This window comes from Sturnus vulgaris, chromosome 2, assembly GCF_052056855.1.
Source record: "Sturnus vulgaris isolate bStuVul1 chromosome 2, bStuVul1.hap1, whole genome shotgun sequence".
Lineage (NCBI taxonomy): Eukaryota > Metazoa > Chordata > Aves > Passeriformes > Sturnidae > Sturnus > Sturnus vulgaris.
The window spans coordinates 92170076-92197200 of record NC_142244.1 but is presented as its reverse complement, the minus strand read 5'-3'; the positions used below and the strand labels follow the sequence as shown (position 1 = coordinate 92197200).

The 27125-nt window shown below is 38.6% G+C and overlaps 1 protein-coding gene across 2 annotated transcripts; it reads right to left on the bottom strand.

Annotated features, from left to right (window-relative positions):
- On the bottom strand, positions 1-26811 carry SLC5A7 (solute carrier family 5 member 7). 2 transcript variants are annotated; one of them, XM_088160105.1, is made up of 9 exons: positions 26792-26811; positions 25613-25939; positions 18350-18463; positions 14767-14922; positions 12012-12160; positions 8343-8486; positions 6414-6567; positions 5058-5275; positions 1-4344 (listed from the first exon to the last, which is right to left on the bottom strand). In XM_088160105.1, exons 2-9 carry the CDS (start codon positions 25788-25790, stop codon positions 3721-3723), a joined length of 1737 nt encoding a protein of 578 aa, XP_088016231.1. In that variant the 5' UTR covers positions 25791-25939; positions 26792-26811; the 3' UTR covers positions 1-3720. The 2 variants fall into 2 exon arrangements, with proteins under 2 accessions (XP_088016231.1, XP_014747435.1); XM_014891949.2 differs by lacking the exon at positions 26792-26811 and having other exon boundaries at positions 25613-26377.
- Positions 26812-27125: the final 314 nt, after the last annotated feature.

Genomic DNA, 27125 nt, shown 5'->3' with positions numbered 1-27125 from the left:
TGATAATAAAATAAATGTCTTTATTTTTGATTGATGGACAAAACAGACCCAAAACCAGACAGTATTTTCCTGAAATGCATGGACGCTATTGAATACAATACAAATGAAGTTAAAACATATATATCTATATTATGCTTCCTATCTGCTTTGTTAAGTATAGTCTTAATATAACATTTCTGACACAGACAAAAATATACTTTTTTTTTTAAACTACATCCACAAATACTGCCCTGATTAATAGCAGACTAACAATAACTTACTAACTGCACATGGAACTTGACCAATACACTTGAAAGGCAGAAGGAAAAATGAATAACAGTTTTTTCCAATGATATTTCTATTTGAAATCCTAAATTCTTGTACTATATGAAAATAAAAGACTAAATCTGACTTTATTTGATCCACTTAATGTTTACATTCAGTTCAGGTTCACAAAAGTATGGTTTGTTTATAACACGTATACCATCCCATTTGGACAAGTAGAGATGAAATAACTTTTTTGACATGTCAGCTATGTTATCAGCCTTGATTTTATAAACACATCTCATGCAAAGGAGGTTAAACCCCCTGTCAAATAAATGTTATTCACAAATGTTAAGAATATGAAAGTAAAATGTATGACTGTGTCATGAATATTTTATCTTAAAATTGTAGGCTCAGAAACAATAACCTCAGTGTCTGAAAATGAGTTGCTTGCTTCACTGATTATAAACCAAATTTACAGCACAGTACTGCTGTCCACAAATTGCAAAAGGGGAGAAAGACTGATAATTCCTCTGAAAATAAAATCTGCTTAAAGATTCACATCCTGTTGGCATTTACTTGGGGAAGTAACCTTGGGTTTTTTTTTGTTTTGTTTTGGTTTTTTTGTTTGTTTTTTTTTTCCCCACAACTATCAATCACAGATATGGCCTTTGGTTATATGAACAGCTCTGTACGAATTTAATGTAGGACAGCTGAGCTAAGGCAATAAAACCTGTAAACAGACTTAGCATGGGGCTGTTTGGTTTGGTTTTTGTAGTCCATCTAAGCAGGAATACTGCATAAAATCACACCAATTTAAAAAATTTCTATAGGATAGAAAGTGTAAAATATTCTGATAATGTTGAAAGCATCTGGTTTGAAATTTTTGGACTAACACTTATTTTTTTCACCTACCTTTTTTTTTAGCATTTTAAAACCATTTACATTTTATGGCAACAATGGAATACAAAAGAGAAAGATTTTTATTTTTCAGTCGAAATTTCTTAAATTATTCCAGCGCAATCCCCTTCTCTTTTCTCTTTTTCCTACAGCCAGGCATTTTGAAATAAATAATTTAGAAATGTTGCTGTATTCAAAGCATCTGGTCACTATGAAGCATCTCCTCGTGAAATTCTAGCAATTCCTGGACAAAACTGAGGTAAGAGAAAATTTTTTAGGAAGGCCTACAGGTGACTGTAAAATGGGATCCTCTAACTTAGTTTGGAATAGCAGCATAAGGCATTTGCTACGTAAGCAGGTAAAACTGTGACTTAATATTTTCCCATAAAAAAGAGATTCAGACTAGTGGATTTGGGCTGAAAATGGAGAATAATTCAGCAGTGGCTCTGTTCTTCCCCTCTTTCCTCTATAAAGTCTATTTCCTCATCTCTCTTCTGTGGTTCATGGGGGAACTAATACTGCTGGGCTCATGTTTGGTTTGTGATACTCAGCACCCTGAATTTCATTGGTGGCCTATTCCCTCACCATGCAGGAATTTTAAATTTCTTTTCCATATTGGCTCTTCTGAGTTTTTAGTGCATATCCTGGTTTTGATTCCCTTCACCCAGAGCACACTCCATATTGGTAAGCACAGTAGTACTGCAGGTCACAATGTATATTCAGAACTGAGTTGCAGTGTTACTTTTAAATGCAGTGTAAGTAGGAAAAAAAAAACCCCAACATCTCTGAAATTAATTTTCTCTACATATTAAATATATATATATGCTCTTAAGACTCCACAAAAGGAGCAAAACATGTCTAAGGATTCAACCTTGTGAAAGCTTATGTCAACATTGAATACACAAGTTGATGGCTTCTTCCTTTAGCAGCAAAATCTATTCTTACATCTCCTGTCCTCCAGTATAACTCCTCATTCTGTGAGTGTTAAAAAGAGAAATTTCACTGGTGACCAGCAACAGGAGGATATCTGGATTTCAACAGAATATTTTGCGTCATACCCAGATTGTAAAAAGAATTATTGGAGCATAACTCTTTAATTGTGGAGAAATGCAGTGACTAGAGCTCGCACTGAGAAAGGCACATTCCAATGGGGACACACACAATCATCTTGGCCGTGGGCAAGGGAGCAGCACTGCTCCTGCTGGCCCTGGCAGCGTCAGCAGAGCCCTCATCTGCCTGCTCTGCTGCTTGGGGCCAGCACTGCCATTCGCCAGCAAAGTCTGGTCTGCTCCTGGCACTGCTCAGGCTCCCTGTGACAGCCAGGAGGACAGGGGGCAAGGAAAGAGTCCAGCACTTGGTGGAAGACACCACTGTGCCTCTCACTATGTTTGTGGGTTCAGCATTCCTTTCGATTCCTCTCCAAACTGCTTTCAGAGGCAAACACTTAGAGATGTGGAAAGCTGTCCACTAAGCCAGGGTTTTTTTGAGAAATTTTCAAGGAAATGTTATTTTCTATGGAAAATCTGGACTTTCTGGAGTAATTCCAGCATGACCAAGTCAAAAGACTTTTCGCCATTAAGAATATCTTTTTTTAGTAAGTGTAAATTGGGAATTTTCTGCAAGGAAACTCATCTCTCTTTTCAAACCTTCTTGATTCTCTTTACTTTTCCATATTTATTCCATTGGTGAAGTTGCTTGGTGTCAGACTGCTTTGCTTGTGTTCATTTTGATGATAAGTCAAGACAAGGCTTCTTCTCCCAACACTGAAAAATTTTACTTAGTTTATGAGTTTTTCTATAAGAGCCATTTTTCACAAGCTGAATTTCAACTCCAGTTATTGCTCTAAAAATTTTGGTGACAGTCACTAATCACAGGAAAAGAAAGACAACACCTATATTAACATATTTGGCTTAAGGTTGTATCAGTTATAACATGATTTTAAACTGGTGATTTAATTTTAACTTTAAGAAATTAATATATCATGTTTAGCACTCCTATAAGGAATTTATTACTATTTGTGCATTTTACTGTTTCCTACAAATAATAAAATACTAGACTGTATTATTTAAATTTCTGTATGAAGAAAAAAATTACCAGATCAAAACCCCAGAGAAGTTATCTATCTGTCTTTGCTCAAGCAACTAGCTCTTTAGTAATAAATCACTTATAGCTGTGGCAAGATATTTTCACTTAATGCCAATAGAATGCTGAGTGATAATATTTCAGACTTATTGTATTATAATCTCTTCATATGATATCCTAGCTAAGAACTGTTGCACATTTTCCTCTACATATGTTTTAAATTTTAAATATTTTTTAAATTGTACAGCATATAGCTCTGGATGGAAGGAATGAGATTGAGTGTATACTTTGGTAAACACTGTGATCTAATCCAACATATTAGATAATAGCAGAAAAGAGTTCCTCCCATGGGATGCTCCTGCTCCTAGAAACAACTTAAAGAATGTGCAGCGGCATTTTATTCCCAAGTCTTGCTTTTCTTCTGATAAAATTCTTCTTACTATTCTTTGTCGAATATCCTGCTTCTCATTGTTTTGCCTGTGGCTACAAGATTTTTTAATTATCTTCAGTGTTGGACAGTTCTGGACTTGAATCAACGTAGTTGAAAGCTTCCTTGTTTGTGAAAGTCGAGCTCAAAGTTAGACTGTGTCGTGGATTCACAGGTGCAAGTTCATTTAATACAATATTGTCACTTTTTACAAGAGTTGCTTTGTCCATGTGTTCTCTACTGTATCTGGCAACAACAGCATCAAGAAAGTCCAGCTTTGGTGGCAAAGTCCCACTTTCAAATAAGTATTTGGCTAAGTAGGAGACTATGACATTAGTAAAGAAGGAGGTGAGCATAGCAAGTGTTTTAAACGGGAATCGCTGGATATAGAGATTGTTATCGTCTTGGTACCAGCCAGGGTAGAAGATCAGGGGCTGAAGGTAGAGGTACGGCTCTCCTCCAGTTATTCTGAGGACAAGGCCAAACAGGTATCCTGCAATGGCACCATAGGTGTTGGTTCCTTTAATAAATAACACACACAGGAGCTGGGGGAAGATGATGATATAAACCAGGTCAGAGCTGAGGTACCAGAGGCCGTACACTGACGAAGCCAGCAGTGCCATTGCTGTTGCTGATGCTCCAAACAGAAGAACAGTGATTCTCATGACCCACACAATTTCCCTGTCTGAAGCCTGCAAAAAAAGGGCAGTGTTAGGTGGTTTTTTAATGTCCAAACATGTATGCCTACATTTATACACAGTCAATATAAAATACTGGATTGTAAAAGAAAGCTTTGCATGATTCATTCAATAATAATTGCAAACTAATATCTCAATCTCAAGCTCAGAGAAAAAAGCCCAAGGGTTATGGTTGCCATTCCCAAAGCCATTACTCTTTGAACAAAGCAAAAAGCTTGATGACAAGTCAAAGAGAGAAAAAAAGCAGTGTAAGAAATAACTTTTAAATAGAACGGCTCAACTAGAAAAAGCCCATCAGCATCAGAATTTCTTCTGTTTCCTAAGAAAAACTGCAACTCATTAGACAATTCTGTTGCCAAATGATTTCCCAATAAATGAAAGATTAGAAAAATGTCTCATTTTGTGAAGAATCTAAGTAGAAATTATGCTTGTAGCAACAATAATTAGCTGTTTGGATAAACTGCAGTTCCATGAGAATTCTTGACAGCTACCCTCCCCAAGCCAGCTTTTTCACTTCTGTCATCAGTCACAAGCATGACTATTTTTATGATTTGCCGTTTGTTCAACATACTGTTAGTAATTAACTTCTTTTTCTAGTTATAGGCAGGAACATGAAAGAGGTGTTTCATTATGAAATTACAGTCTATGTATCACCTAGTTAAGGTCTCACCTAAAATCTAAAAGTAAAAACGAAAGCATTGTCTCACATTTTGCCGAAAGGAAAGCTGGTAAATGTTCCGAGCAAACATAGAACTTGCTGATAAAATTGAGGAGTCAGCTGAGGACATCACAGCAGCAGATACGGCACCGAGGCCGAAGAACGAGATATAGACTGGGCAAAGGTACTGCAGCACGATGGGCAAAATCATATCTGCTTCTTTTTTGGTCTTGGGGTCAGGGACACCGTATTCAGTCTGGTTCCAAGCTGCAATATGGACAGCAGTATGTTATCAGTCACGTCAGCAGCCACAACATCTCTTTACTTCATGTGTAGCAAGCTATTCATATTACCACAATTTAATGCACATTCAATGAACAAACTGCTACCAAGGCCAGACCGATGGCATTTCAGAGCCAGTGTCACACTGCTTTCTGTTAGGCAGATTTAATTCTGCTCAGCATTTTTCCTTGCCTCTCTAATAAACTTTAAATTGCTCATAAATGTAAATATAAAACAAGTCTGGGATCCATTTTTTGGTGATGTGTTTAGCTACTCTTTTGGATTACAGACAGGACTCAAAGAAATGTGAACATTTCTAACAGAATATTTTTAACAGTTTAGCTACATAGTCACTGTGATGGGGATCACTCTCACTATGACAAAAAAAGCTTGGCAAGAGTATATTGGTAAAGGTAAGAAATTTCTGATAAATCAAAGAATCATTTAGGTTGGAAAACACCTTTTAGATTATCGAGTTGAACCATTAGCCCAGCACTGCCAAGCCCACCAATAAACCAAATCCCCAAGATCCACCTTTACACATATTTAAATAGCTCCAAGGATGGTGAATCCACCACTTCTCTGGGCTGCCTGTTCCAGTGCTTGACAAACCTTTTGGTGAACACATTTGTCCTAATATTCATTCTAAACCTCCCCTGCTGCAACTTGAGGCCATTTCCTCTCATCCTGTTGCTTGTGGGAGATGCACCTTGCTACAACCTCCTTTCAGATAGTTATAAAGAGCAAAATGTCTTCCCTCAGTCCCTTTTTCTCCAGGCTAAATAACCACAGCTCCCCCAGCCATTTCCCATTATTACTGTAACAACCAAATAAAAGTGCCAGAAACAAATGCAAACATTGAATTGAAGTATTGTGTCTGTAGATATCTAGAATGTACAAAATTATTTAATTTCATCCACTGCGGTAGGATCAATTTCCTTTGGGAGAAACATTCTATAACATTTTTCTCCGTAGTCTTCTGTTGAAGGAGTCATGAGTTGAAAAATGATGCCACCTGGCTATCTAACCTATATGTCACTTATATCTAACACAAGATTTATTTTCACACACTTATTGTACTATACATTTTACATTTATTGTACTACTGATTTTTAATCATTACCTGTAGATGCTCCAATTGCACCAATCAGTACTGCAGGAATAGCCATCACAAGACAGCCAAAAGCAGCCAAGAATGACAGAACTTGAGCATATGTGGCAGAAGATGAGGAAAGAACTCTCTGGAAATATGCTTGCCATGGAATTCCTCCTAATGTCTGCAAACACAACAGCATGCTGTGACTGGGGAGTAGCTGAATCGTTTTACTATCACCATAGAGAACATATACAAGGATCACTTGAATGCTGAAAGCCATATTGCTACTTTTAAATTTATTTATTAAATAGCAGCCAGTCAGTAATAACTGCAATTTTCAGTATCACAAGCAATGTCAAACCTGTGTAAGTCCACTTAAATCCCATTCTTTTAGACAAGTTTTTTTTTATAGAATTAGCATCAACACTTTGCCCTTTCATAGTCTCTGTAATCCCCAAGTCTTTACGAAAAGTACTATTTTCATATTTCATATTTGAAGACTTTGCCCTCCAATACTCCTCCTTCACTAAAATCAGATTAGACTGTGATACAACGTCAAAGCAAGATTTTATCTTCCTCGGTGAATGTGTGTAGTCATTTACAAAAGGCAAGACATTCTGTATGCATTGAACTCAGGAATCTGAAAAATTATTCTCCCACTGCCTTAAGCAAATACAATACCAATAGAAATGGAAGACAATGTCAAAATAAGAAAAGTTTTGTTTTATGGTGAAAACTCTTCTCTTTCATTTGAATATGTAACTGAATATTCTGATTGGACTTAAAATTATTTCTGCAAAATATGGCACAAAAGAGTGTACCGACGGTTGAAAACCCGAGTGCTAACAATTCTGTCTTGAGAGCACGATTTGAATAGTCTCCACTAAGTAACCAAATGTCTGTCCCTAAACAGCATGGAAAAAAAAACTAAGCAAATTTCATAACCTAGTTCTATACACTAAATGAGGCAGGAGGCATTTTCACCAGAAAGTGTGTATACAGGTGTTTCATATAGCTTCATGCACACAAAGGGACTAAAATTAATGTTTCACAGGCAAGCCTGGTTTTGACTTGCTATTTATGACTGTTTTTCTTTGCAGCCTTGATAATAATGTTCCTTTATCAAAGCTTTCCAAGAATGTGTAAATTTCTTGAGCTACAATGAAACAGACAAAATGAAAAGAAAATGTGTCATAATTATCAGAACTTTCCTTTGGTCGACAGCAGAAATGAAACCTTTGGGATTACAGGAGAGAATTCAGCCATTTGAGCTAATGATCTTTGAGAGAATGCTGAATAAAAGAACATGTTTTAATAGACCAATTATAAAAAAACCATGAAGATTTTTGGCTGAGAGGATTTAAAAAAAAAGCCAGAAAATGTAATTCCAAAGTTCAATAATAAAACCAGTGTAAATTTGCATAGGGACACTGAGAATGGAAAATGTTAGCATGTGTTTCTAGATCCTCTAATGGAAAGTACTTAATAACCACTGATCCCATGTGTAATATATAGGTATTAATAATGAAAGACCTTGGTTCATTCTGGCATGTGTGCATGCATGAATTTATCCATCCTGCCATCCATCTCTGCACAGCTTTTTCTTCACCTATACCTAAGGCATATTTAATAATTTGTATAATGTATTTATTGCCTTCTGCAATATATGAATTCCTCTGCCAACAATGACATCAGTTAAGCATTAGCTGTGCACTTTTATTTAATTTTAACATGTCAGCTCTTTCAGCCTGATGATATTTAAATTGCATTCCTGGCAATGCTGGCTGATATGTCACTAAAATAATTCAAATGTGTAGAAATATCAAGCAGGAGTCAAGGGGGTAAAAGTTTTCAGTTGGATAGAAACTCTTAAGTAGACTCAATTATTTTCAGCTGTCACAGTAACATAGTGTGAGTGCTTAAATGCTTCACTCCTTCATACAAATCACCACTTACCAGTAAAAAGAAATTGTCCAACCATGTGTAAATGTCAAGTGAGTTGATAGATCCAAGCCAAGGTGCTTGGTACACATGGTGCACAGCTGTGAGCCCAATATCTGTTACTGCAGGATGGGACATGGCAAAGGGGACACTGATCCACTGCAACCAAAGAGAAACAGAAAGATATTCTAAATCTGTGAAATTTTAATATTAACACTCATCTAGTTTTCTTATTCTTGCTTGCAAGAGATTGAATACCAAATTCTCAAGATGACTTGCAAAAAGTCAGACTATGTCCAGGTGGAACATCTCTGAAATCCAGAGGGCTTGGTAGTGGATAGCTCACATGTGTCCTGGACAGCAGAGACACTGTGAGCAGAGAATTAATCAATGGAAACTGCAAAGTCAGCAGCAAAGACACATTTATACAACTTTGTTTTATTTTACCTAACCTCCTCATATATTGTTTACATTCTTTCCTGGACCACACAGTAGAGAAATATTTACAAATTTTCATGTAATAACATCAGGACTTAGAAGCATACAGGCCTGAGACATCACATCTGAAGGCTTGGGAGTTTGCTTTTAATTCAGTACTAAACTAAGTATTAAAAGACTGTGAAAAGACAGGATTGCTGCTGGTGCAGCCTCATCTCTTGTCCTGTAGAACTAATATTAGCCCAGTGTTACAGCACTTTCCTGCCTCACAGATGTTTTCTAGGGGTCTCTTGACCACTTTCAGTAATTTTGTTTTTTATCTAAATCAAAAAGTCTTCCCAGTGATGGTTTCTGCCAGAAGGTCCAATTCCTTCATTGACAGACTTTATGTGCATTTACTCGCAAAGTCATTTTGCAGTTGTGTAAGTTTGTAAGTTGTGTAAGAAACTCAGCAGCTCCAGCCAAAGTGGAAACCAGGCTTTGCACTATATGGACTAGAACCATCACAAGCACAGCATCCTTAAGGATCCAGTGATATCCCAAACCATGCAAATTGCCACAATCACAACTGATCACAGTTAAGTGTCTAGGGGCAACAGGAGCAGGGAAGGGTAAACTCAAACATATTTCTCTATTTTGTTGCACATTTATTGCAATAATGTATGAATAATATTTTTTAGCAAATATTATTCAAGCAGTTTATCCCATACCATAAGATCCTGTTCTCTGTTAAACTTTGCCAGTTTAAGCAGTTGGGCAGAAAGATTCCCGTCTCAATCCCTGGCTGAACTTTTTTTGTGAAAGAGCACAAAAATTTTTCAACTGTCTTCAAGATATTTTGAGGGAAAAATAAACATATTGTCAAAATTAATGGATATTAATACTCTCCTTCCTGAGAAATTCAGGGGGAACAAGGATGTCAAACAGATTTTTTTATTCTTGTTTCTGAATCTGAAATGTCAAGTGTCCAAGTGATGAGCTCCTGAACAGATGTAGTTTGGCCATACTCTGCTGAGATTTTCAGTAGGGCAAATGTCTAAAAGTCCATCTGGAGTCTGCATGCCACAGCCTAGGATTTAATCTGTACTGTATTGCAAATACATTATGAGCTTTTATAAATCATTCCAGTTCCTCACAGTAACCTAGCTCTTTGTGGTCTCAAGGACTACCTTTTCATTAGTAAATAAAACAAATCAAGACACTTTATTTGGCCCTGCAGTTTACTGAGATGTCATAATTTACATCTATATATTTAGACTCCTTTTCCTGCCAAAAATGACAACCCTGAACTATTCCTGGGAATTACTTGGGAAAATATAGAGTTTAGAATGGGGAATTAACAATACAAATGAGATGAAGAGATAGTAAATAGTGGGGATACAGGCTTAGGGAACGTCTCATGAGGCAAGATTAATATGAAGAGATGAGAATTGCAGGTGTGAGTAAACGAAGATGAGGAAGGAAGGAGAGACATGAGATTGTAAAGATAAAAACAAGGATGCACATGGAGTGGCTGGGGTAGAGGTTATGGAAGCCTAAGGAAAAAGCTGTGGCTGAAAGGAGGAATAAGGGTGATTTACAAGTCTTTTGTCTTGGATAAAAACAGGAGAGAAAACAGACATTAGAGGAAGGAGCAGCAAATCTCCGTGACAGTGGGAGTAAAAACTGCTCCAGAGCCTGGAGGAAAAGCTGGGATAACTGAACCTGTTCCATCCTCTGCTGTGACATCTACTGTGCAAGTGTCCCATGTCACCTAAACCTGCCTCCCTAGAGTATGACCATTTAAATACTGACTCTTCAGCCTCACTGATGATACTCTTGAGTTCATGAATATGGGTTCTTCACCACTACATTATTGCTGTTTATTTCAGATGGGAAATTACATGAAAACCCCAACCTGAATGAAACAAAATGCTATTAATTTATAGGTATAACAATTTATAAGACTTCTGTACAATCTTCACTTGCTTCCCACCCCCTCACCAGGTTCATGCTGATTTTAATGTTATTCCCATGGGATCAGGCTCTCTAGTGGTTCATGAGTTGATCACTTTGGAAGACAATTTCTGTTCTTTGATTTATCTCCAGTTTGGGGAATTTTTGTAATGCTTGCCATCTGTAGAAACTTAATGTTTCACAAATATTAAAATTTATGTTAGGGAAAGAGACGGTATTTTCCCCACTGTTCAGATGAAGAACAAGGATATGAGGGAATAAAATCTGGAATAACTTTTCATTTTCGGTGGCCAGTTGGAACTTGGGTTTGCTTTTTCAGGCTATTTAGCACCATTCCCATTAAATCACTTAAAGGCCATAGTCCTTGCAGTAAGATGCCACAGAGTAAGCACACACACAGAGCTGATTAGTGACCACCTGTGTAAGCACTGCTGAAGCAATTTCCCTAGAGCTGCACAAGAAGAAGTTGAAAAGCAGAGAAAGAATTCCAGGTCCCCAAGGTGCCCTTTGGTTCCTTCATCTTGAACCTCTCCATTTATGGTAGCATATCACAGTTCTCTGCACACCTGACTGTCTATTACTGCCACTGGCAAACAATGCCAGCAGCTTCTTCAATTGCACCCTTGTGATCTGGACCCTGTCACACTGATGTTTTTCAATATGGGGCTTAAATAAACAGCTACCCACTGGCATATAACTGACAGCTGATGAGGGATATTCACACTACCACACTAAAACAGCCAAGACATCTGGTCAGACTTCCTGTATTATGGTCTGTATATGGTGGTGGAGGGAAATGAGGGGAAAACCAACAAGGTTAACTAAGTTAACAGGAGGTTAACTAAGCTGTATAGGTGACAACCACAGAAAAGAGAAGCAGTAGAGTATCAGCTCTGCAGGTCCAGTGACAGCATTTCTGGACTACTTTACCAACATCTTCCTATGTCTGATGCCTCCTTCCAGGGCCTGAGCCACAGCCCTATAGACAGACTGGGAAGGAGTCAGCACCAGTCCTATTCTGAGTTAGATGCATACTCAAGAGGAAAATTGCAAGAATGGCTGGACAGCCAGACTGGCTGGAAAAAAGTCAAAGAATCAGACCTCTTGGACAGCACTGTTTCCAAAGTATGGGCTGTACGTTGATGCAAATGCAGACTCTTTTAAAGTCAGCACTCTATGAGTCTGACTGGTTAGCAATGCTTTGCCTGGTACACTCCAGGACACACTTAGCCCTTCTAGATGTTCAGGGCAAAATCCTTGACAAATTAGGGCAAAAAAAGCCAAACTTACCAGTCCCAGGAAGATGCAGAAGAGCTGAACTACGTCAGTGTAGGCCACAGAATAAAGCCCACCCACAAGTGTGTACATAGTGGCAATCAGGGCAGAAATAATGACTGAAATATTGACATTAATGTCAATGATCACACTTATAGTCGCACCTAAGGGGAAAACCAAAGCACTGTGTGTTAGTGTGTATATCACAGCATGTCTGATGAGAAGGCCCACCTTTGTTAAGTTGCATTGGTCTGACACTTAGTAACACCACTAATAATTCCCCCCCTCTATATTCTGCACAGCCTTTCTGCACCTTTGAAGGGAATGAGAAAAGAGATGCTCCTGTTGGTCTAAGTTTAGCATCTGTCATTTTGCAGGTCCTTAGGAAACGGAGAAGGGTCCCAACAACACTTCCTTAATGTTTCTCAAGGTCTGTAAGAATTACACTCTCTTTTTCACTCTGGGAAAACCAGCTATCCACATCCCTGATTATCACAGTCTTCAGAAGGATACTGAGAATGTTCCTGCAATGCTACCAGACAGCTGCCAAAGCACTTGCAGGATGCATCCCCTGAGGTCCCACGAAACTGTGTCTGTCCAGTGTATTTTAAAGTTTTTTCACTTGGTTCTCTTCCAGCAGGTCTTCCTTGCACTGGACTTTCCCAGGCTTCTCAGGGCCCTGGGATTCCTGAAAACTGGTCTCACCAGCAAAGAATTAAACAGAAGAGGCACTGAATACTTCAGCCTTTTCCACATCTTTTGCCACCAGCTGCCCGATCTCGTTTAACAGCAGTCCACATTTTCCCTTTTGTTAGGATGAACTGTTCTTGAGCACGGAGAAGGTGATCCCCAAATATCAACCAGTTCTTCTGGACTCCAGGACAGTCTTCCATGAGATTCTTCCAAGTAGAATGTTGGAGAGGCCCACCTCTACTCTTCTGAAGTCTAGGGTTGAAGTTGTGATATTTGCCTTGTTCCCCCTTCTCAGGACCATGAACTCCACCATCCCATGAACATTTCAGCCAAATCTGCCTTGGACCTTTATACTCCTGACTTGTTCTTCCTTGTGACTGAGTTACAGGTACAACAGAGCACATCCCTACATCAGCTCCCTGATCATTTGTGTCAAGAAGTTGTTGCCAGTGCACTCAAGAAACCTCCTGAATAGCTTGTGTCCTCTTGCACTGCCCCTCCAGCAGATATCAGGATGGTTATACATTTCCCTTAAATGTATTAGCTATTTCAAGTGATTGCAATGTTTTAAGGCCATGTTTAAAAAATTCCTCTTCTTCTAACTAGGATGATTTAAATGAAGCATCTTGCAGCAGCTTTTAGTGCTTGCAGTTATTGCAGAGAGATATTCTGGAGCACATATTTGGAAGAGTTTTGGCCTTAGAAGACAACATGATGTGTGATATGTAAGAGCTTCTGGGAGCTGACAGATGTGGCTTTTGCTGCACAATGAGCCTGCAAAGTTCAAGAATTACAGGCTCGGACCTCTTCCACGGCTTTAAGACCAATGTTTCCCATCTATAACCCTGTCAAGCAAGGAGTCATGATGGAGATCAAGCAGTGAAGAGTACTGGGATCAAACATTTGTCAGTGGGGATAGGTGTGAGAAAGGAACTAGGTTAGAATAGTTAAAATCAAAATCTTCTTTATAATCGTTGACAGTCTTTAACTGTGAGCTGCTATATAAATCTAGAAAGGTATTCACACCACTTGTGTTGAAATAAAAGAGAATGGCTTGTCCTTAATCAAAAATATTCCAAATACTCTGAGTGTTCTTCAAGTTATTCAACTCCTATCACCTCAGCATGCAGTTTTTTCTTAGTCTTTTAAGGATTTTGTGATGAAATGGTGGTAAACAAGCTCCCCATTGCTTTGCAGTTCATCAGAGCGCAGTTGGAGAGTACCTTCAAAGTTTATTTTTGTTTAAAATAGCTTATGCTAGAAGGCATTACCACATGCATGTGCATTATTAGTATGATTAGTTGGTAAAAGTCAATTACTGGTGCTTCAACTCAAGGGCTTTCTCTGTTCTCAAAGGGGTTGCTAAATTCAGGGCTGAAATATAATTAAAAACCCTGGAAGCTGATTTTTTTTTTCAGGACTGGATGAGTAGTTAAGTGATTTTCTATTGAGTCATGGTTTCACTAATTCTCCAAATCCTTTATTGAATCCTAAGTATTTTCTTCATTTTGTCAAGAAAAAAACCATTTAGAATTGAAGAATTTTTCAATTTATTGATCAGGATCTGGGCATCTGGTTTACTTCTATTATTTTGTTATTATTATTATTGTTATGGAATATTCTGTATATGTAGATCTCCTATAGGCCAAGGATTATTTTGTTTAGATGCATTGGAAATGCTGTTACATATCATTAAGGAAAATTTTGACTGGCTTCTCTCATCCCAGAGATGCAAAAGAAAAGCTGTGTCAGATTTGATCCAAAAGGCACTTGCAATCACTAATGTCACCCTCACTATTAGCAGAAATTTCTTCCTAAATCCTTTCATGCTCTTTGAAGAGGGAAAACTTAAAGGAATGTGAAAATGAATAGATACTTTGCATGTCTTCCCCTTGTCAAAATATGGAGAGGTAGCATTACTAGATTTATATGCTAGTTACTGTGGGTCTTAGAAATGTCACAGTCTGAATCATTTGGCTTAAATAGTTACCATTTGGAGCCAGAATTTTAATGCATTTCTGATATTCTTAATAATTTCTACCTGTAATAAATTAATATTTTACTGCTTATTCCTTACCTAAGGCAGAGAAGATGGCAGCAGCCCAAAACATTTCTCCCATTAAAGCTGGAATAAATAGTAGTCCTCCCATCCTTTTTCCATAAAGCTGCTGGAAAGGGTCCAGCATTGTCACATAGCCTTTGGATCGCATGGGTTTTGCAAAAAAAAGGCCACCTACAAAGAAAAAGCAGCATAAGACACCAGCTGCTGTTTAGAAATGAATTACCATTAAGGGATAAAACATTCATTGTCAGTTAAGGGTACAAAAAGGTCACCAATACTGTTTGTTTGTTTGTTTGCTTGTTTGTAAGTAAAAAGTACAGTTAAAATATCCTGTGGAAGCTCTTACATATGTCTACAGAATTACTTAAACACACACATTCCATTAGTATCTATAGTCTGATAATTTTAAAAAAGATTTTTCTTATTTTTTCTGGCTCAGTTTATGTAATCTCCCATTATGGATGCTGTCAGAGTTTTGTCTAATTTTGGATTAGCCTAAAGGAATGGCTTTTCTACCTAATCCTCTTGATTCCTAGACCAGAATACAGCACGAAGTTTTACACAGTCCCACTCTAAAAATAAAACTGTCTGAGATTCCTGAATCAGAAATAGAATTTCACATGTGAAATGGAATAGAAATAGAATTTTGGAATAGAAATAGAATTTCACATGTGGTTTAGTGCACACACAGTAAATCTGATTCTTTCAGGACAATTCAGATTTATTATTATGTATGTTTGGAACAACTTTACTACACCTGTAGGATAGGTCAGAGGTCTTCTGAGTTCTGTCGGTGTCAGATTTCATGAATATTTGTCATACAGTTATTTCACTTATGTATTTTAAGGAATTTTGTTACATCACAATTCTGCTCTGCCTGGCTGGCACACGGGCTGGGTATGTACATAAATGTGCAAAGGCCTCCCCTTCTCAAATTCTTTCTGTCTTGAGAAAAAAAAAAGGACCTATCTCAGGAAGGCAGAAAGAGCCCTTGTATGGAAACCTGTGTAGTTGAGATCTGCACATGACTGTAACTAAGTAGACTTCTACCACAGTAAAACTGCTGTAAAATAATGAACTGGAAACCCTGTCAGTTCCCAATAAGACACACTGTATGGCATTTGGCAACCCTTAATTAGGTTCCTCATGGCAAGATATGCCATTTATTCATCATATTGTGCAGAAGATTTTCCAAATTTCTATGTATTGCCTTTTATAACTCATATTTCTTCATTTCATCAAGTTCTCTGAACAGAAGATACCGATCACACACTGTCATCCCAATTTATAGTGCTTATGTGAATGCTGTGTTTAGGCAGGTGGATGCAGAAACCTCCCAGCTTTTTTTTTTTTTTGGTGATTCTTCGTTTGGTAATGGATCCTTTTCCTATTCTACTGGTTATGCCATCATTGCAAAATAAAATTAAAGAAGAATAAAAAGCCATAATCCATTAGATGTTCAAACACCTGTCAAAGGAAATAGGAGGTATTTTAAGCTTTAGAACTAAACTGCTTGAAAGAATAAGGAAAATAAAATTATATGGAGAAAAAAACAGGGAGATGATATCAATCTTAAATACTTCCTGTCTGAAGCAGTAATATTTCTCCCAGCCTTGTTTTTATAATTTTGATTATTTATTTTTTTAAAGAAGGATAAAGAATTCATCCCCACAAATCTTCATGTACAGATTATGCCCACAGAAATTCTTTCCTCTCTGTGCTCTGCAGAGAGATAAATGGTTACACATACGGACTGCTTTTCTCTGCAGTAGCCATTATAATTTTCAGAAATACAAGTCTTGGTATCTATAGACAGCTGAAAACAAGCAGAAAGGCTGACTCTTCTGGACTATTGCTAATTTGTGTCAATTCTGCATTGGAGGATGCTTGTGACTCCAATCCTAACAGCTGGTTAGTGACATCGATGGATCGTTGCTGGAACTCTGAAGCCTGGGAGTTTTGAACTGGCACTGACCCCCAGAAGAGCACTGCTTCTGACTCAAGGCCTTGGCCCAATTTAAGTAATAGAGTTAAAATCACTGGTTTATACTTTAAATAAAAGTGTGCAATATCACATAGTAAAGAGTTTGTAATTTGGGGTTTTAGAATAGAGTAATAAATATAGGACAAAATGGAAGTTCTGAAGCATTGGCTTCTTCTTCCTTCTTGTTTTCTTCTTCTTAGTTTTAAGTAGTGTTTTTATAATTAAATAGAAAATGCCACACTGCAAGTCACAGGTGTTTAGTCATTAAGTAAAAAATATAAATAATATAAATGTTAGTTTTTAATTAAATAGTTAAGCCAGCCTTAAAAGACCTTGTAACAAGCAAGATACACCTCCATTTTTTAGCTTTTAACTTATTAGCTAAAAGCACTGTAACACTCACTGTACTATAGATAAAAATTAATAAACAACCAAATCCAAACACAAAATTAATCTTTCATGCTTCAATCCCAACCCTAACCAAAACCAAACCAAAACAAAAAAGTAATCACTAATAGATTGTGACCCTCATGACCTCCTAGTGACACCAGGCAGACATCTACAGCCCCTGCTTTCCTTCCAGGAGATAAAGATGCTCTCAGGGACGGTGACCACTGCCAGAACTGGGACTCTGCACAGGCCAGAGAGGAACATCTACAGAGGGGAAAGTTTCTGCCTGGGAAGTGAGGATAACTAGGACAGGCCATTGGAAAGCATTTTCAAGGGGAAAAAGGGGAAGGAAAACATGTTGTATAGGAAGAAATAAAAAGTGAAAGAGGATCTGGATAAGCAACCAAAGGAAACAAAGGGGCAAATCAGGTAGGAAGACCCTGAGAATAGACTGAGAGGTCAAGTAACATTAGAAAGGTGAGTATATCAGTCATGCTAAGGAAATATGAAAAACACAGGATCTTTTTCCTGTAATAACATACTTTTTAAACAGTTGCATCATTATTGCAGCATTAAAACTTAAAATGCTGTCTGTATCTTACACTCTGACTCTGCATATATCAGGATTCTGCATTTGCATTTGGACATGTCATGTAGAGTTTTGTACCACGTTTAAGAGGTTGCATGTTCCAGTTTTAAGGAAATAGTTTCCAGTCTAAGGAAATAGGTGCTACATACTTCCTACACAAAATTAGAAAAGTTACCTAGATTCTTAGTGGAGATCTTTAAAGTATAAGCACTTTCCCAGCCCAAAAGGATGTTTGTCTAATTCCAAGATTATTAGGTGCACTGATACTTGGGCACCTGGGTCATGCTCCAGATCATATAAACAATTAAAGAAAACTTGAATCTATAAAACTTGGTATTGACAATTTAAACACACCTCCCCACCCTGTACTCCCAACCCCCTCCCCCTCCTCCCAAAGAATATGGTTGTAATAATCAAATAGGTCTTGACAAGGAATTTAGGAGACTTGAGATATCAAACTATTTATAGAGATTTTCTGTTTTGTTTTTTTTTTTTCAATAGCCAAACGTACCAGCAGAATGGATCCAGTTTACCTCAACAACCTTTTATCAGACCCTTGTTTTTTCATTTCAAAGAATGGACCTTATATCAGAACTCTTTAAAATGAGGGACTATTAGTATTAGTCTTTGCTTACCTAAAATCAGGCTAAGGGAATATCCAATAGGGGCCTGAGCCCAAGCTAGACCATAGTCTGGGACATACACAGCTTCTGCTGTCCCATTGATGTAGCCTCCTCCAACCCATGTGGCTGAAAAGGAAGAGATGGAAAAGTCTTTAATGTCCATAAAGAAAGAAAAGCTCACACGCTGTGTAATAAAATTGTAATTATGTATGATATGGTTATTTTTTATTATATGAACAATACAAGTGCCAGGCATGGCATCCTTTTATTAAAAGCAGCCTTAATTTGGATTTACAACCTAAGCATATGAAAAAAGAAGTCAAATAGACTGAGGTAATCATCAAATTGTCCAAGTCTTTGTATAGTCAGTGAAGATGTGAGGGCTGAGTCCCCCACTATTTATTTACCATTACTATTTTGTTAGTGTTAGTACAAACGAAGGAGAGGTATAAGGGTGGAGTCTGAAGAAAAACATTTAAATTAGGCAAAAGTTTAATGAACACATTATTTAACAGGACCTTCATGAAAAAAAAGCCTTTTAAACCCTGTTAAGTTTTAAATTGTTACGACATGAAGCATAAGAGTTCTTGAAATATTTCTATCTAGAGCTGTGGTGCTTTTTTTGTTTTTGTTGCCATATAAGTTCTAAACTTTATTTCATTTATTTTATGCTTCCTTGAGCCATGTTCAATAAGGGATATGTGCTATCTCCAATATTTTTGACCATATCTCTCTCTCCAAAAAGCAGTATTTTTAGTATACCAACCTCTGGCACTTAATGAATGGATTCTCTGCCTTTAAGGGAAGTTTCTTCATTTGAGAATTTGGAATCAACAGTGAGAGAGAAAAACTCCAACACAGAAATGTATTGTGATTGCATCTGCAAAAATGCTTCATAACAAATGAAGTAATAAAGTTTAACTCTTCCTGTTTGCAAATTCCATGCAAAAATTTTTAGAATTATCTCTAATGTATAATGAGGTAGTTTTATAAATCTAATTTTGCAGTTCGAACAAGGGCAGACAGACCATTACAAGTCCTAGATTTTTGCAGGGATGTTTTGGTTTGTGTCAGAAGCCTTTACTTTTTAATATAAGAGTAGTTAAGGTTTCCATGCAAAAATGTTCGAAATGCTCCTTTAAACATTCCTCAGAATTTTTCTATCATCCAGCATCGTACAAATAAACTTGATTTTGTGTTTAAGACAAACAATTGGAGAGAAAAACAAATTCAGAAAATTTAATAAAATTCCTTAAGAAATTGCATTAAGAGCTAAATAACCACTCTTTTCCGCTTGACTGTGATATCTCTCAAGTACTACTAGAGGGTATTTTGCTGAATTTCACAATGGCTTTAGAATCACAGATTTCCAGCAACCAGAGAATTACAATTGTTCCCCTTTCAGCCATTTGAAGCCAAGGAATGGACCATTCTGTTGTTGGAAATGGTATAATGGATTTTTATGAGGGGTGTGCATGCAGAGAAAGACTGCAACAAAAGAAGTGACCCAAGGAGACCTGTTACGAGTAGATTTTGGTTATCAAGAGCTATTTTGTACTACAGAAATAAGGGGTGAGTGATGCCCATATGGGACCATATGGGGAAGATGGGTTAAGACTGATTCTTAATGAGAAGAGCAAGGATACATAATCTACATAAAAAGTTGTCAAATATTTGGGATTTTGTGACTCTTGACAGTGTAAATTAAGATAGAGTATGATACTTTGTTTACCAGAGTTCTAGAATTATACAATTGTTTGGATTAAAAGAGACCTTAAAAATCTATTTCAAACCCCTCTGTGATGGGCAGAGATGCCACTCACTAGACCAGGCTGCTCAAAGCCCTGCCAAACCTGTCTTTAAACACTTCCAAGGATGAGGCATCCACAACTTCTCTGGGCAACGTGTTACAGTGCATCACCATCCTCACAGTAAAGAATTCCTTCCTAATATATAATCTGAATCTACCCTTCAGTTCCCTGCCTCTACTTCCCATCCTATCACCACATGCCCTGATCCTCATCTTTTCTATAAGCTCCCTTTAGGTACTGTAAGGCTGCTATCAAGTCTGCCCAGATCTTTCTCCTCTCCAGGCTAAACAAGCCCACCTCTCTCACCCTGTCCCAGATATCAGTGTTGAGCCCAGTCCTGTTTAATATCTTTACTGATTATCTGGATGAAGGCATTAAGTCTACCATTAGCAAATTTGCAGATAAGACTAAGTTGGGTCAGAGTGTTGATCTGCAGGACTGTAAGATATGGACAGGCTGGAGAAATGAGTTTCAACAAGACCAAGTGCTGACTTGGTCATTTAGACTTTGGTTACAACAACCCCAGGCAGTGCTACAGGCTGGGGACAGAGTATCTGGAAAATGGTCCAGCACAAAAGGACCTGGGGGTGCTGGTCAACAGCAGCCAAACATGAACCAACATGTGCCCAGGTGGCCAAGAAAGCCAAAGGCATCCTGGCCTGTATCAGCAATAGTGCAGCCAGCAGGACCAGGAAAGACATCATCCCCTCGTACTCAGCACCTCTAGTATTGTGCCCAGTTGTGGGCCCCTCACTTTAAAAAGGACATTGAGTGCTGAAGTGTGTCCAGCAAAGGGTGACAAGGCTCGTGAAAGGTCTAGAAAACATGTCTGATGAGGAACAACAGAGGCAGCTGGGAATGTTTAGTCTTGAGAAGAGCAGGACCTCATTGCTCTCTACAACTGCCTGATAGGAGGATGCAGTGGTGTGGGGCCAGTCTCTTCTACCATGTCTGCAGTGAAAGGACTAGAGGAAATGGTCTTAAACTGAGACAGATGAGATTCAGATTAGATGTTAGGAAAAAAAATGCTAACTGTTAGGGTGGTCAGGCATTGGAATAGCTTTCCCAGGGAGGTGGTGGAGTTACTGTCCCTGGAGGTGTTTAAGAGGTGTCTGGATCTGGCACTGAGTGATGTGGTGTAGTGGTTTTAGGGGTTACGGTGCTAGTGCTGGGTTGACAGTTGGACTTAATAATCTTAAAACCTGATGATTCTACAGTTCTGTGATTCTAAGTTTTTCTTAACAGGGCTGCTCTTAATCCACTGATCACTTACCCTGTATCAATGTTTGCCCTGATCCAGCTGGAGGATCTTACACTTGGCCTCTTACACTTGGCCAGGTACCTCTGTATGGGATCCCTTCCCTCCAGATTACCAACCACAGAATTCACTTAAGTGTCATCTGCAACCTCAGTCCCACTGTCCATGGCCCTCAAAGCTGTTGAATAGTACTGGTCCCAATATGGATCATGGATCCCTGAGGGACACCACTGTCTATGGAAAAAACTGTGACTACCCGGGATGTGTGTTGTCTATTGTGTCTCAAGTAGCATAGTTTTATGGAATAAGCACCTGTATACAATATCAAAAAGTAAATATTTAGAAAGAGAAGCATATTTATTTCTGCCCCCAGAAAATGCATAAGCATGAATTCTACATAAATTATATACTTGGTTAGAGGTGGGAATAATATCCCACAGTCAAGGACAGATGTCCAACATTGCTGCAGCTGTGGTGAAGGGGCCTTCCAGTTCCAGCATTGATTTGCCAGTGGTTGCTACAGAGGTGTCAGGTGTTCTCCAAGGAGAACCTGGATGCCATACCTAGCTCCCTGATTTTCTTTTGGAGGAGATCAAGTCAACTCCCTTCTGTGTGATGTTGTAGGGGTCATTACTCTCCACTGTCTGCCCTGCAGACAGATATTGCTGTGTAAGGTGTCATGAAGGATTTAGCTCTTATTTTTAATTCTATTTCTTGATTTCTGGATTGGGGTTTAAAAAATTGCTGATAATCAATTTTTCTGTGCACATGTTCTAGAACACCTATCAAGGACCACAGAGCTCTAGGAAGGTGTTGTATGTTTTTTTCTGAGAGGGTGAATGGATAGTCAGCACGTACACTGACACAGGTAAATGCATTAGAAATGAAATAAAGGGATAAGATAGGATGGGATTTCAGCCTTTTGATATTAATTTTCTGATCCTTATTTGCTAAGCCACAATTTGAAGTTAGTTTAATACGTTTATTTTTGGTGAAATTCTTTTTGTTTTTACCTAATTCCTAAAAAGGAATACAATATTTAATAATCTATAGAAGCATTCATGTGGTAATCTATTTTAATCTTCTCTTTGCCTACCATCTGAAAACCAAAAAAATGCAGCAAATACCAACATCCATTTAAAATATACACCGTAAAAAATGACCAGACAAATACTGACTGTAAGGAGTGTAGTTTTTCTTCTACTTCCTGTGAGACACACAGAAGTTGATCTTTGAGTTCTTGATATATAATGATATATATTAGGAAACCAAATTTTTTGGCACTTCTTCAGGAACAATTCCTTGTCTGACCGCTCAAATTATTCAATAATTTCTTATCCAAGGATTAGAATAAAATCGAATTGCGTAATATTTCTTTTTCATGTGGAAGAGTACGTAGCTCCATCCAACTAAAATGCAAAAATTACATCAATAGATTATTACCTTTCAGGTCATGTTTGTGAGAATTTAGTTATGTAATCTTAAGTATTTCCTTTGCGGTTTAAACTCAATCACCAAAATCAAATTAGATTCAATTTTGATGCACTTCTTCAAAAATTCATTCACAAAAATAAGGAAGGCTAGTATTTAATGCAAAATTTTATCTATAATTATGTAAAATTTATACACAGATTAAATGTGTCTACTATGATACAATGTTATTTCATTATAATATGAGCTGCTGTGATCCATCCACAATTCAACCTTTTCACTCTTTCTATTTTCTTACTTGCAGTCACACTCAACTTTCAACAGGCTTTGTGTTCAGCATTTCAGTAGCTGGTTTATACAGCTTTTTCTTCTTCAGGACCATAGCATATATCCAAAAATATCCACAGCTGTTATTCATAGGTAGTGCTTTAAGATTTTTCAATGTTGTTTAGAAAATCAGCTATAATTACTCTGGAATCTTGACTTTGATGCTTACGTTCTGAATTTTATTTTAGATTTACAGGCTAAGTGCTGTCATCCTCTCCAATAAGTAACCCTAGAAATTTCTACCACTTTCATAGCCAATACCCATGGAACATTGTAGTGTTTGTCTCAGGCAAAAATAAGAGAATAAGGCCTCATGCCATAACCCAAAGTGCTTCAGGTACACACAAACAATATCCTTTCTGGAGATCTTTAAAACAATACTTATTTTCCTTTTGTGGGGTAGGCTTTGCTTTCTAATTTAAATTTAGACAATTAAACCTGAAAAATGTAAAGATGTTGGAACTGTCATGTATGGTGAATAGCCATGGTTGTGAGGCGCAAGATCAGCATCGACCGTTTTTTAAAAAGTAAGTATGCCCTCTAACAACGTGTCCATTTTGTAGAAAATATCAACCTGTAAAAATTATTGTGGATTTTCATCAGCTTATGTTGATAATTGTTTTGTTATGACTTTAGAAATCGAGTGCCCCAAACACCCTCACGGAGACAAAACTCGGACTAACCCCTGGCTCAGCAGATTTGTGCCCAGATCTTGCTTTGTGCACCAGCCGTGGTTCGCTACGACTGAAAGATAGCTTAGGTGCCATATCAAGCTTTAATTGCCAGATTTAAGGAAGGAACAGGGGAGAGTGCCAGCCCTGACAGTATAAAATCCATGATAGTTTTAGCTACCCAAAGATTTTAGGATCAGTCTGATATTCTACTGCAAAGATGAGAGACTGCACCATCTCTAGAGCTTGCACAATACAGGATGTACATGTGTGGGTGTGAATTGTGGTGGCTACAGAATGACTGAGATATAGGAAATCCCAGTTCAGGTCACATCTGTGCTTCAGCTGTTGCACAAAATATTCCTGCAAGATAGGATTAAGGAGACCAGAATTTGTATCTTCTATATGCAAAGACATTAGTCCTAGCTACTTCTGTGGGAAATGCCTTTTTTTTTATCTCGACTCCCCTGATTTAATGTCTATTGTTTTGAGGCAACCAATATTTCTGCAAAATATTCTGGTTTCAGTGCTCTTGAGAACATTTCATTCAGCAGAAAGCAGTCTAACCAGCTCTTGCTATGAGCAGAGTCTCCCCATATCTTATGCACCAATAGCCGGTGGATGCGTGATACAGTAAATTACAGGATAGTGCAAGAAGTAGAACATCTGACTGTATTCAAACTTTATTGACTTTTACAAACATTCTTTACTCAATATCTAAATATCCAGTTTTTGAATGAGCAGAATGCCCCTGCAAAATAATGTGAATTTATCGTAGATAAAGAATGCAGAGTTTTGGCCCAAGTTTTACCTTGCTCCTCCTTATTAGATAATTGTGAAAGCGGAAGAGAGCAAAACAGCAAAACATAAATACAGTCAGATAAATTAAATTTGACGATTGAAAGGGCTTTGCCTGAACATGGTGTAGATTAAATTAGGAACAAAACAAAAATAAACAAAACCCCCAAACAAAACAAACAAACAAATGCCTAAAAATTAATTTGCTTTAATATAATGGTGGGCGAATTCACTCTTCCTATAATGCATTTTTGTTCCAATACCATAATATAAGTTTTGAGATTTTGGACAGTATTGTGAATATTTTATTTACCCAGGTAAGACGGCTGGTTTGAGTGGCTCTGTGAGTCAGAGAACACTGTTTACAAAATCAGTGAAGAACTCTTCCTTCACCCAGCTTTTTCTTACTGATACTACTATTGAGAGTAACGCATTATTTTGTCCAACTGCTGAAAAAGAAGCTAAAAGAATCCACAAAATAAGTTTGCTGAAATCTGTACAATTACAAGTTTGCAGGTATGCCAGTTTTCTTTTAGAAAGTTAATTTATGTTGTACACTCTCTCCTTCCCACCAGTCTTTTTTCCCTACAAACTTTGTTTTACTCAGATGAAACAAATCCAAGAATAACACACAAATTTGGATGGTTTTAAAAACAATGGCAGTTATTTTAAAACTTTCTAATAAATCTATATTAATTCCATACTTTTGTTCCAAACATATCTGATCTACAGATGAATATGGAATGAAAATATATGAAAACTAATGAAAATATATTCTTCCTGTAAGATTGACAAATATTAGTTGTTTTTATACAAATGCTACATTTGGCTGTTCAGTAAACAATTGGATAAAAAGTTTAAAATAAAAAATATTTTCCCCACTCTGCTTTACTCAACATGCAGATTGCAATTCATTCAGATGGAAAACTGACAAGTTATACACTGGCTAGGAAATAAAAAGGTTTTTTTTTGTACATACCTGTCATGGTAAATCCACCAACTAGCAAACCAATGTCTCTTCCACCGACTATGATAGCTTCGCTGCGATCTCCTTCACTGCTGGTGTTCTTGGTTTTCCAAGCAGCCCATATCCCTACTGCCAGGATTGCCAGGTAGAACACAACTATGGCCACTAGTCCCTCCACATGGAAAGCCATGGTGAAGTCCCAACTGTTTCTTTTATTGCTATTTCATTAAGACCTCTGCAGAGAATGCAATAATAGGTCTGCTTTTAACACGTCTGCTTTTTAGAATCAGTGGACAAAACCCCTCAGATGGCTATCAAAGAGACAATTCCGGTGAATTTCTGAAATGAGAATTTCAGAGGTAATTGAGATTAATGTCACATGCCAATTAAAACGCCTGTGGAGCAACAACCAGTGGTTATAGACTCTGAACACAAAGGGGAATGGATGACGTGGCTGAAAGCTGCACTGTCCTTAGAAGGCAGTTTTTGAGCACTGAATTATTTTGGTATCACCAAGTCCTCGATGTCTGGGAACTTTTCAGTCAGACAGTACTTTGGTACAAGAGATAGAAGATATTGGCCATGTGGACTATTACAAAAATCTCTGTCTTGAAGACAAAACTGCTGTAAGTAATACTAGAACTACGTACAAGTAATAGCTACAATAGCAAAACACATCTTTTAAGTATTTGTATTGGAATGCTGAGTCTTGTTCCCCTTGTAATATCTCCCATACTTTAAAATCTATTTCTCTTCTGGAACATTTAAATGTCCAGCATGAAACGTACGAATCTGTTCTCTCACAATACGGGAAACAAACGGAAAGCCTAAAAGCTGTCGGAAGGCAGAAATGTTGAAGAATACGAACTACAGCGGGGGGAAAACTCCCGAGCGACGCAGAGACCGGCAGCCCCGTACCCAGCCTCACCCGGAGCCCCCTCCCCATCCCGGCTCCGCGCCGGCAAGACCCGTCCGCGCTCCCGACGGCTCCGCCAGGGCCAGCGGCCGAGCCAGCCCAGCCTCCCGGGGCTCCGCGAATCCTCCGGGGTCCCGCCGGCCGAGCCAGCCCAGCCTCCCGGGGCTCCGCGAATCCTCCGGGGTCCCACCGGCCGAGCCAGCCCAGCCTCCCGGGGCTCCGCGCCGCCGCCCGCGCCGTCGGGCACGGAGAGGAGCCCGGAGCCCATCGCCCACCTGCGCTCCGCCGCCGCGCTGCCCCGCCGCCCGCGGGGCTCGGCCGCCCATCCCGCGGGGCGGTGTCGGGGCCGAGCCGCCGGGGGCTTCGTCCCCGCCCGGGGCTTTGTCCCCGCCGGGGGCTTCGTCCCCGCCCGGGGCTTTGTCCCCGCCCGGGGCTTTCCCGCTGGCGGGGGGAGGGAAGGAGCGAAGGGAGGATCGCTCTTGCCCCGCGGTGCCGACGGTGCGCCGAGCGCTGAGGCTGCGGCGGGGGTCTCGCGGATTAAAAAGAGGAAAATCTCTTTATAAAGGAGGAGGGTTCAGTGGGGTGAGAGGACCGCGTCCGTCAGAGCTG

Coding starts and splice junctions, on each gene's coding strand:
- SLC5A7 (XM_088160105.1), bottom strand. CDS start 25,790: ATGGCTTTCCATGTGGAGGGACTAGTGGCCATAGTTGTGTTCTACCTG. Junction 18,464..25,612: donor TGGTGGATTTACCATGACAG/GTATGTACAAAA, acceptor CTTCCTTTTCAG/CCACATGGGTTGGAGGAGGC. Junction 8,487..12,011: donor TCTGCATCTTCCTGGGACTG/GTAAGTTTGGCT, acceptor CTTTGGTTGCAG/TGGATCAGTGTCCCCTTTGC.